Source organism: Bactrocera oleae, chromosome 4, assembly GCF_042242935.1.
Source record: "Bactrocera oleae isolate idBacOlea1 chromosome 4, idBacOlea1, whole genome shotgun sequence".
NCBI classification, from domain to species: domain Eukaryota; kingdom Metazoa; phylum Arthropoda; class Insecta; order Diptera; family Tephritidae; genus Bactrocera; species Bactrocera oleae.
The window spans coordinates 65,733,913-65,746,656 of NC_091538.1; the positions used below are offsets into that span (position 1 = coordinate 65,733,913).

The 12,744-nt window shown below is 34.3% G+C and overlaps 1 protein-coding gene across 4 annotated transcripts in view; it reads right to left on the bottom strand.

Moving 5' to 3' along the window:
• Positions 1-3,133, bottom strand: part of LOC106627209 (nuclear factor NF-kappa-B p105 subunit) — a 34,650-nt gene extending 31,517 nt beyond the window's left edge. For 2 of the 4 annotated variants that reach the window (XM_070107976.1, XM_070107975.1), the window contains exon 1: positions 1,528-3,133. In XM_070107976.1, coding sequence (XP_069964077.1) covers positions 1,528-1,588 — 61 coding nt within the window. In that variant the 5' untranslated portion in view covers positions 1,589-3,133. The remainder of the gene's footprint in view (positions 1-1,527) is intronic. The other 2 variants (XM_070107978.1, XM_070107979.1) reach the window with 1 other exon arrangement.
• Positions 3,134-12,744: the final 9,611 nt, after the last annotated feature.

Consider the following 12,744-nt stretch of genomic DNA (forward strand, 5'->3'; position numbering starts at 1 on the left):
ACGATACTTAATATTGTATTATACCCTTTCAACATGTAATACAAAGATTTAATTTGTTTTTTTTTCCTTAACATCTGCACAACAGGATTGTTTGAATTTGGCCAAGATCGGACGGTGTCACACTCTTAAAATTTCATTAATACAAACATTAAAGTGTCATTCAGTAATTTAGTACAGAAAAGCACAGTAAGATATATATATAATTATATGTAATTTGAAAATTAAAAAGTGGACATGATGGAACCATAACCGGAAGCCCTAATAGGTTCTATGCACATATTTCATAAATTTTTTAGTCTTTTTAGTGTTTCTTTTTTGTATTTCATTACAAAGTGTGTATAGGTGAAATTGTTAAATAGATGAAATCAATTAATACTACTAAAAGTGCGATAACTTTAAGTAGCATATTAATAAATTTAACTATAAAGATAGCAGAGCAGACATGTATATTAAAATGTGAATCTGTGGAAGTGGCACCATCCACTTTTAAGGAAATATCCTATCTTAGCAATTACTCGACCTTTCTCATATTCTGTCTGGATTACAACCACGCCTACTTTTCATCAGAGACTCGTTTGACTTTACAGTAGATAAATTATATAATATAACCCAGTTCGAGGAGGAACAACTAAAAAATGGAAAATCTTATCTTAAATTGGTGTACCTAAATGTACCTAAATAATAATTTAATGTAATATTTCTTAAAATTTACACGCTTATTATTATAATATATATAGTATAATACCACGTCTACCCATAGTGATCACATGATGATTAATTTAGCTCGTGGCGGCCATATTTGTTTACGGATTTGTATCAAATTTTGTTAGTGTGTTCAGTAACGTGTGCCATTACATCATGTCACGTTTCGTTATTCCGCCAATTCAGTTAATGATCCAATCTATACAATTTATGCGAATACATTGTTGTCTTAAATAGTAATTCATGCCAAATTTCGTGAAGATACCTGGACAAATAAAAAAGTTTCCCATACAAGTACTTGATTCCGATTGTACAGTTTGTATGGCAGCTATAAGCTATAGTGGTCCCATATCGGCCATTCCGAAAAATGAACAACTTTCTAGTAAGAAAAATACAGGTGACCAGAAGGGACCATTTAATTTCCCAATAATCTCAAAATTAAATAAATTTGCGCGAAAACATAATATTTTTTCTTTATACACCGTTAAAATCACTGTCTATCTTCAAAGCCAACTAATAATCCCGAAGTATTGTTAGAAATAGGAATCTGAGCAAAACCTCAAAAACCGTACACATCAGTATTTTTATTCTCATATTTGCAGCGATTTGTGTCATCAATTGATTAATAAAGCAATATTCGCTCAAGCCAGGAGGAATATTAAATTCTTTAATTACAACTTAATATAAAGTTTCTTTGCTTTAAACCTACAATGTTAGAAAATTTTCTACACATAAGAAACTTTTTCATTAAGCAGTTGAAGAGAAAAACAAAAGCTACGCGTTTTAAAAATTTCACTTAATTAATAATTGCATTTTTTTACTCACCTTTCGGCGGCGACGAATGATAGTACAATCCTTGAAAACGGCGTCTGCGTTTCGGTGGCATTTTCGCTATAGATGTATGTTTGTATGTATGTTATATGTAATTAAATGTGCACTATTAAGACTGTGAACAACGAACTGAATTGCTGATGCGCTACACGCGGCTTAAAGACGATACCACCGCTGAGCGTGGTGAACGCGAATGCCACAGCGATGGCGAGAGCAGCACTGTGACTGCAGCTCAATGTGCTCGTGCATTCAAGTGAATCGAATGCATGGCGGAAACTTTCCAACAATAAGTCATCTGCATAAATATGTAAAATAACGGAACACCCACTCAACAATATACGAACAACAACGTCGAATGTGGAGCAATACACATACACGCACGCGCGAGCTCAAAGGAAAAAAAACACTACAGAGCGTCAGGACGAAGAGGAAAATGAGCGTTTTGCAAATTTATCAACGGATAGCTAAGTTTACTTTTTTACATTTATTTGCTCTGCATATTGAATGACGATGGACAAAATGTCACACAAATACGTTTTCTATCATTTACTGTTACACACACACAATCACAGAACTGCAGGCTGGTCATCTGTGCGGTTTTCCCAGCTATTTGTTATGCGATTTTCTATATGTTTACGCACACATACACACACGCAGCTCTACTGTCTGGCGTTTTTCATAAAAGTATTATTTATTGCACGAGTTTTTCTTTTGTTTCTGTTGTGCTCGTATTTCGAAAGAACTCAATCGGATTTCAGCAAATTACACATTTCTGCGGATTCTAACGAGTTTGTATGTAGATAGGTTAGCATTTTTCTAAATTGCACTGCACGCCCTCTGGCTATTTGTCACACAAACACACGCACACACATACAGAAGCACAATTGTTATTTTCCATATATGTTGTTGTTTGTTTTCACTCAACATACCGCTGTTGTTGCTTTTGTTGTGTTGTTCGCGTATTTGCATTATAATTTGCTTGATTGCTCATTCGCGCATTTTGCCACACCACCTTGCCACTAAGTTCACACTTCCTCCGCCATTTTCATTGCACACAATATACACTGTTGCCCAGTCCCGTTAAGCCAATTGACTATTATCGTTTTGGTCGCTCGACATTAGCTTTGTCACTCATGCACCGCTCACACAATGCGACACACAATTGGCGACGGCGGAAACAGCTACGGAAACATGTCCACGAGCGTTGACGGTTCGATGGCGTTTGCTGCCACATATGACTATCTTCGGTAAATTTATCAACTACCACGCCACTACATAGGAATTATGGCGCACATGCAACGAGAATGGACACGAGTCCGCACGAAGCCCTCTGACCGCACACTTACATGACAGAGAAAGGAACTGGCGCTGACTAGCGCATTACAAGTAACAAAAACAAAATAAACAACAAAACAAAAAATACAAATTGGAATTGTCTAGTGGCGTGTTGCATACGATTTCGTCCTCATTCCATGTTGGGGCAGTTAGTTGTACACTTTTATTGAACCCGTTGAACACACAGCTGTTGGTTCATAAACTTGTGTTGCACTCACTCTTGTTCCTTTTGTTGTTAATTCTTAAGTTTTAGTTGTACAAATTTATAAATATTAAATTTCTAATTTTAATTGTATACATTTTAACTCTATTTTCTTACCATTTTTTTATTTTTATTTTTACCATTTCATTTAATATTAATTGATTTTACTGTTTAAATATTTTAATTTAGATTACCCTCAATATGAATAGTTATTTTACTATTTTACTATTTCGTATTTATTTTAATTTTATGCTTCGCTTATTTATCATTTTCAGCGAGCGCATGCGATGCAACTGCGGGATGTCGAACACGTATACGCACTGTAGTACCAACGGGTGAGTTCACTTTTAACATTGTTGTGCAATTAACGTCTTGATTTAGTTTTGCTGCTGTAAATTTTATGAAGCATTTACTTTTATGGTATTTTTTACTTTATTATTTAATTAGAAACTCAATATTAATATTTTCTCTAATTAATCGAATGGTACTTACAAAGTGTGAGTACGTTGTTGAAATTCGTAGAATTGCTTGAGTTATCTTTTTCGGCTCCAAATATATGATTTGGCTCCATTTCATGCAAATTTGTTGCTCTTTAAAGTTATCTATCTTCAAAAGAGTTTTAAGCTTCAAATCCAATATATCTTTGAACAAAAACATTACAGTTATTGCGTTTAATAATATATTGCTTTTTATCAAACGTTTATTTTAAAAAAGTCATGGTATTATTCAAAATATTGGATGTCTTAAACTATGGTGTTATCCCATCAATCCGGCAACTTTTGGATTCCATTTCAAAAGAGCTGCACCGTCTTGACAGCCAATAATTAAAGAAAATCAAACAAATTTGTGATATCCTGTTCTGATTGAAATATACTCTAGTGAGTGCATTCTGCAGCGACCGTAACAAATGGCAGTCGAGGGGGCAAGATCTGGGCTATATAATGTCAAATTTTCTATCGACTTTTTTGTCCTATCTTCTCAACAAAATCATTTAATATATGTTTTAAAAATTTTTAAGCAGAATGTATAGTGAAAGCACACGAAGAAGGATGCTAGTTTGTACCAAATACAGTTCGAACCTTTAATTCGCGATGATTATAGCTTCGATTATCACCAGCCGAAAATTCATTTAATATTCCAATGATCATCACCGCTAATAAACCATGGATTATAGTTTAAGAACATGTGCGTGAAGTATGCAACTTTTAATGGATTAGATGTTCCTACGTCATAAAAATTAATACTGGCGTTCTTTAAATCAAAAAATGAGGTGACTGTGACAAGATTTTTTAACAACTTGGACCTTACTTCTCGACAGCAAAGTTTGTGGAAGTAGAGAACTCACTGACGTTTTCCAATATTCAGCCGTGAAAACGAACGTCTCTCCACATTCCGACTCCCGTTCCGATTTTTTATCACTTACAAGTATTTATTAATGTTACAAAAATACAGAAAAAAATTAAAAAAAAAAATTAAAAATAAACTGGCAGCTGATGAAGTGAGGGTCTTAAAAACTTGGCAAACTCATGATTTCAACCCTCCTTGTTATCTGAAAAAACAAAGATGATCAATCTGCAATGATGTCGCAATTGTATGAACTAGCGATAACTAAAAAAAAAATTTTTTTGACAAAATGGCAACTGTTTGAAATTTTTTACATTTTTTCGTATTTTTTTTAATAAATAGTAAAAGTTGAAATTTGGGGATGAGGCTAGTTCGTACTTGAGAGAGGTCTATAAAGAAAATTCTCTGAAAATTTCAAGTAAATCGGTCCAGTACACGAGAAATCGTGGGTTTCGAGTTGAAAAAGTCTGGTCTGAGAAAAACGCATTTAAAGTTTCGCGTAAAGACTTTGTCAATAAAATGTCTACATATATCTCCAAAAATAATTTAAATTTTCACTATTTCTCTCGTATACCTACTCTTAAATAGTTAAACTTTAAAAATATGAAAAAAATCGATTTTTTTGAAATTCTACACTAGATTACCCCCTTAAATTTTTTTATTAAATTACTTGAATTTTCTTTTTACTCAAACCGTTATCTAACTGGTAGTCAGTATAAGTAAGGGGCACATTCTTTAAAGAAAAGCGGTAGCGAATAGAAGTAATCAAGGGACAAAATGTAGAGGAAAAAATCTTGAGAAGTCTTAAGAATTAAATAACAACAAGATTAAGATACACCACCAATTCGGCGGTAATTCAATTCTGCTAAGACTTAGGAACTGTAGCTGGTGCAACCATTGTAGGTTCAGTATTTTTTATTTAAAACTAAAGATAGAATAAATCTGCAATGAGGTGCTGAGTTCAAGAATCTTAGCTATACCTTACACCCACAGTTCTAACATAAAAACTTACACATCGTTGCGAAATCAACCAAGACGCAATTAGTCTGACATAATGGACCACAGTGCGCTATCCCCGCATATTACATTCCCTCATTCTTGCCATGACCGCGACGCAAGCTCAGTCGAGTGGAATAACAACAACGAAGTGCTTAAATATTTAATAATGATTGCATTGCATGTGAACCGCTTGCCCCGCAAACAGACACATATACACAGCCGCACGCGCATACATGCATGAGACAACCACTTAACGAATAACCAACAATACAGTTAACCGTGCGACCAATATAGATGGACGCAATATAGATGTAGTATTAACGGTAAATGCACTGCTAAGCACTAGCTAGCATTTGACCAGCTGGAGCGTGGGCGTTTGCAATAACAAAAAACCAATGGGAAATGAACTAAATTAATAATGAAACAGTGGCATAGTTGTGGTGAAGTTGGAATGTGAAACGTGGTGCTAGAAAATAAAAATTGAATAGACGACGCCAAGAAGAGCCAAACAGCTATAGAAACTAAATCAATAACGCATTTATAAAAAATATATATATTTTGTTGTTCTTAAACGAAGCAATTGGACTTAATCGATACTTCGTTATAGCTTTCTCAGTAAAATTTTTGAACAACAAGCATAACTGCTAAGCGAATTTAGATTACTTGAGGGAGGGTGGCGGTGCAGTGGTTTAACTTTGCGTGTTCCCTTTGCAAAAAAAAAACAAAAAAACAAAAAACAATTCACGAGAACTATTTGCACATGTACACAGGAAGTGCTAGAGCTGACACTATTTAAGAGCCAATTGGAGAAATTGATAAAAAAAATTTCATAACTAATACACTCATAGCATTTCCACTTAGCCATCGTATTGTTGCCAAGTGCGAAGTAAACGCTCACTGCGTTAAACACTCGTCGAATTATCTAGTTTAGTGGCAATTAAGATAAAATATCAATTGGTTAATTGAATGCGACAAAAATTGCTTGACCATAAACTGCCAAACAAATATTTGCTTTAACACAACTCAAGGTTGCATTTACATTAATTATATTTGCATATATTAACTGTATCTTAGCACAGGTTCTAAGCACGCTTGAGCATTGCTTAATGTCCTTGTGGTGAAAGTACAAATAGGAGAGTCGCGTGTGCTAGCGTTCAATGGGCCAACTAATGACAATTTACGACCATCTAGCTCATTGGTTACAAGAGATTAACTATGTGACAAATGCATAATTTGAATTAAAACATTATAGTGGCTGCTCATTGAGCCTACTTTCTATTGGGTTATGAAAGTATTTTTGTTTTCAATGCCAAAATCGATTGACGCATTCCGTATATGTACCATGTATATATAATATTTAGTTTGCTTAATAACTTGACCTACTTCCTAAGAAGTTTGACACACTTCAAAGAACGTTACCAAACAAATATAAAAATATAAAAATGTGTATATCATATCTATATACATAGGTTGGTTGAAAAGTTTCTGCGCTCGAGATGAAAAAATACTGTTTTTGGTACGAAATATATTTTACGAAATATATTTTCCATATAATCTCCTTTAATTTTACAATACACTTATTCCAATGATCTTAAAATAATTTTATGCCATCCCCATAATGACTTTCCGGTAGCCCTGCAAAACAGCCGTCTATGGCTGTAATAGCTTCTTCATTCGACGTGAAACACTTTTCATAAAGAAATTCTTTTAGGTTTTTGAACAGCTAATAGTCGCTGGCAGCCAAATCTGGTGAATACGGTGGATACTCAAGCAATTCGTATTTTAATTCGTTGCATTTTGTCCTTGTTATAACACCTTTCTGAGCAGTTGTATTGTCTTGATGAGAAATGATTTTTTTGTGGTGAAAACCCATATCTTGGGATCTGCTAAACTGATTTCAACCAAATTCGGTACATAACATTCGCCTCATATTTATATGTTATAGTGCGAAAATGAAATCGGATTACAACCACGCCTATTTTCCATATAACACCTTTTTAAATTTCAAATCAAGCAACAATTATTATATCGGGGTAAAACTTTGCGTGAATAATACTTTTAAAGTATGCCACCTTGTGGCCAAAAATTGTCTAAATCGAACCAAAACTGTTTAAGCCCCTAAGTACTAAATATGTGGACCCCAGTGCCCATAGTTGACCTTTTACCGAAAATATCGGTCAATCCACAAAGAAATCTTAAACGAGTATACCATTTGATTTTGCGAGAGTATAAAATGTTCGGTTACATCCGAACTTGGCCCTTCCTTACTTGTTTACGAATGCTTTTATCCAGTTGATCCAAAAAGCTGCAATATTCAAAGTTGACTGTTTTAACTTTCTGCAGATAATCAATTAACAAAATTCCTATTTCATCCCTAAAACTGATGCCATAATCTTATTTTCTGATCTTTGTGAATTCCCCTGCTTTGGAGCTGAACAACCAGCTTCAGTCCACTGTATACGTTTGTTACAATTTAGAATCATGGTGGTAGAGCCAAGTCTCATCCATAGTTATAAAACGATGCAAATTATCGATTTAAAAAAAAAATTTGGAACTAGTAGTGCTATTTCTCGGTAGGCACTACTGACTTTTCAACCAACTTGTATGTACCGGAATAGGTCTTCAATTACCTTTTAACTTTAGTATTATATTTGTATAAGCTCTAATTGAGTTGTCATTTAATATTTCACACGCATGCAAGGTAACCCATAAATTAAACACCTATATGAACACACACACACACACAGATATCCACATATGCAAACAATTTTCAGAATTGATTAATTGAGCTTCTGAATTTCACATATATGTACGTAAATCTACATAGTACATATATATATATACTATGTCTCTACTTTACAGTAGTTGAAAGTAAAGCAAAAGAGGGTCATTATATCAAAAGTCAATTAGTCATAGTTATATCTTAAAATAGGTTGTGGAACTTTTTTCAAAAATCGCTCCATTTGGCCCCAAAACATTTCTACATACACATATGTAGCATAAAGTACTGTAACTATTCATTAGGAGAAATTTAATATATCGCAAACTATTCAACCGACTTGATTATTCCCATTAACCAGCAGTCGCTTTATACTTCTGTAGAGTATCAATTGAGTTCTATAAAAACGCAGTTAAGCCAATAATGGTTTGTGGGGTCGTTGCCTGTTGGAGGGTCTTCGGAAAAACCCCACTAGCAAAGTAGGTGGAGCGTCTTCAAAGAGCATCTGTGAAAAACCAAGCACAACACCAACAATGGCACTCAATATTATCATTCGACACGTTGCAACTGTAGACATAACTGACAGGTACTTTGCGACAAAGGCTGCTATTAAACTGATTAAAGCTGCATATATGAAGGGCCGCAAGCACGGACACACTAAAATTTTATACTACTTCAATAGTATTACTGACAATTTAGATAACTGCATCCCGGAAACTTTTCTTGCTGGTTCCTTATCTGATCACACATCTGAGAGGGATTTGTAGGCGGGGCGAAGCAGTTAGCAGTATTTCAAAGTAAATACCTATCAATTAGAATAAAAAATATTACTTTGATAATATGAAAGGCAGAGCAAATGGCTGTTGCGGTAAATGTGGATTTATTAAATTTCTTTTATCGTTCCATATTCTTCTCTATGCGTTTTACCTCGTCAAATCGTTATCGCATTCAATGCCGAACTATTGCTTTCTTATCTGTTTTCGATGCATATTAGCTGACACTTGTAATTTTCCACGCTAATTGAATGTAATTTCATCGGATGTCTCACACACATAATTATTATTAATTATATTTGATGTCGATGAAATCAACCAATTACTTTTTATGCTTCTAATTACTTTTCTTAAAATCGACGAATATGGGCACAAAAAAAAACAGATGAATATCGTTTAAGCACAAACAACGTTGAATAAAGGCCTGAAATAAGCGTGGAAGGCTTTGAATATTTTTTCATGTTCGAGAAGATTTACGATCAAGAATTTGTTTTGCACAATAACTTTCTATTGCGAATTTCTTCTTCTCTCAGAAAAAGAATCTCAAAGATAATATTGCAATCTTATCCTCTATAAAATTTTATATTTCCTTTTTTTGGATTTTCCGCCGGCGCCTAAGGTTATGGATTTTTTCGTGGCTGAAATACCTCCACAGTTGTGAAATTGCCTGCCAAGTGGTAACTGTGAATATATAATATTTTTTCAATAAATATAAATGTTTAAGAGGAAAATCGGAAAGTATATTTAAGTGTTTTATATAAATCGTTCAATAAGTACAATAAGTCAACACCATATTTAGTGAAAATTCCATTAATCGCATATACCTATAACATAATGCAAGAATCGAAATAATTACATAATTATACTCTTGCAACATGTTGCTACAGAGTATAATAGTTTTGTTCACCTAACGGTTGTTGTATCACCTAAAACTAATCGAGTTAGATATAGGGTTATGTATATATAAATGATCAGGATGAAGAGACAAGTTGAAATCCGGGTGACTGTCTCTCCGTCTTCCCGTCAGTTCGCCCGTTTAAGCTGTAGCTTGAGTAAAAATTGAGATATCTTTATGAAACTTGATGCCCATGTTTCTTGATACCGTAAGACGGTCGGTATTGTTGATGGGCGTGATCGGTCCACTGCCACGCTCACAAAACGCCATTAAACGAAAACCAATTAAATACCGTAACTAAGCTGCACAATAAGATATAAGACTGTTATTTGGTATACAAGATCCATTAGGGAGGGGCATCTGCAGTTCAATTTTTTTTTTAAGTGGGCGTTATCTCGCTCCCTAATAGGTTTAATGTGCATATCTCCTAAGCCGCTAAAGCTATAATAACAAAATTAAGTGAAAACAAATATTAGCACTTCTATCGAAAATGGGTGACGTCGTGTGACAACCCCGCTCACTCCCCATATAACGGTACTGTTAAAAACTACTAAAAGCGTGATAAATTAAGCACTGAACACGCCAGAGACATTAAATTTTATCTCTGAGATGGTATAAGATGACTTTATAGGCATCGCGTTCAAAATTAGACACTAGGCTTGGCACCGCCCACTTTTACCCGAACTTAGAACTTTCTTATTGGTTTTAATTTTTAATTTTTTTACTAAATTTTTATTCAACTGCAAATCTTTAAAAATATATTTTTATACCTTGAACAGGAAATAATAAGTTTGAACGATGCTTGAAATACCCAGAAGCAAACGTTGGAGACTCTATGATATATTAGGTGTAGTAAAAATTAATCCATTATTTTTGCATTAAATTAAATGCTTAAATGATTGCTTTTCGTATCCAGCCTTATTCAAATGGTTCTAAATGGGTTTTTGTGCAATGTTCAGGCCCTGGACAATCGTAATCGAAGTTTGGATTCGGCGATTTCCATTATTTAATCGATTTTTTCGATAATTGGGCTTCCAGAGCGTGGTGCACGAAAACAAAATTGCGCATGATTGGCTGTTACAGTATAAGGACCATAAGCGCTATTCACATTTTCAGTCACCTGTCTTGCGTTTTCGCCCTCATCGAAGAAAAACTGTAAAATACAACTATTTTCTCTTTGCTAGTGTCCATCTTTGACGCGCGCTCAATCAAAACTGGATCAACCAATCACAAAACTGTCAGAAAAGTGTTTTTAGTACGAAATCTTTCATCTTTCTAACGCCATTGAGCCTATACTGATAAGTAACGCCATCTATTGGAAAAATAATTTCTTTTTATTACATCTAATATATATATACCTATATATATATATAATAGCATGGTGTGCTAAATTAATTTAATCATGTCCATCTATCTGTCCGCCCCTCTGTATATAGTCAGATTATGAGACTTCATTCTGAATTTTTGCACACGATTCGTCAAAATCAGGTGCTTGTATGGGGAACTTCTTTATTTAAGAAGTTATATACATGAAATTTTGCATTAATTAAAATCCATGGCAACGTTACAAGTACCGAATAAATTGTTCAGATTCGGCAACTAAAACATATAGCTGCCATACAAACTGAGCGATCAGAATCAAATAATTTGTAAAAAGCTGTTTTTTATTTTATTTTTTTGAAAACAAGTTAAGCATTATCTTTTGAGAGATTCGAACACGTTAATAAACTATTTCCTAAAAATGTCTGTACTTGAAAAGTAGAAACAAATTTCGAAAATTGCACATAAAGACACCTCAATAAATCCTTCACCTCTGGTGGCGTAAAATAGATTTACATGCAACACTTTATTCACTTCATTTCACTTTATCTAAATCACTTTGCGTCAACAACCGCAAATAACACTTCAAATCGTTATTTATTATACACTTTTTATTTGTTTTGTTTTTTATTTGTTTTTCTTGAATATCACGTTTCACTTTGCGCTGCTTTCTTAAAGGTCGCCCGCTTCGAGAAGTTACGCGTCGCATATCCTGCCGCCGACTGTGACCTACCGTATTCGGCGCGGGTGTTTTATCTAATTTCTTCCTTGGCACGTAGCGCCGACGATTCCAACACCTGTCATAGACTTACTGCAACTAAACATAAATATATGTATGTTGTATCCGCGAGACTGTCAATATTTGTCTGTGTGTATTTCTGCACTTTTATTTACTTACTTCCGTCTGCAGAAGTCTCTCTATCGCCGCTGGCAGAAACAAATGTTCGGCGATATTGCAGACACACACTGTGTTGGATTCACATTATTGGCGCAATCAATTTGCCCTACTCTACTTACACAGTTATACACACACATACCAACACAAATGCAATCGTGTACCGTTACTTTCATACTTACATTTTCATATTAATATTTGTTTGTTTTTGCACAAATGCATTTGCCCACTTTTTCGATTTTGTCTGCCTTTCGCACGTTTCCTTCCTGCACAACTCACGCTGTCTCATATTTGCCTTATCTGCTCATCCTCAATGGTTCATATTTGTTCAGCAAAACACTTCCACATACGCTCACATGCTTCGAAATGAATAATTGCAGTTTCATATTGTTTTTTTTCGCCTTCACTTTTATTGTTGTCTTCGTGTTCATTTTTCACTATTCACTTCCTCTTTCACTTTCATCGAGTAAGTAGAAACAGCTTTCGCAGTATGTTGTGCCATGCCAGAGAACTTAAAACAATGAGAAGGTGCAAATTGAATTTTGTATGATGCTCGATTGGTTGGCTGAAAATTTGAGATCAAGGAGTTCACCACTTTCTGTATAGTTTTGCTGTTATTTAACAGAAATGAGAATTTTTAACAACGTTCTCTGACAAAATACGTATCTACCAATATAAAGAGAAAAATGAAATGAAATGAATGAGAAAACAAGAAATACAAATGCCATT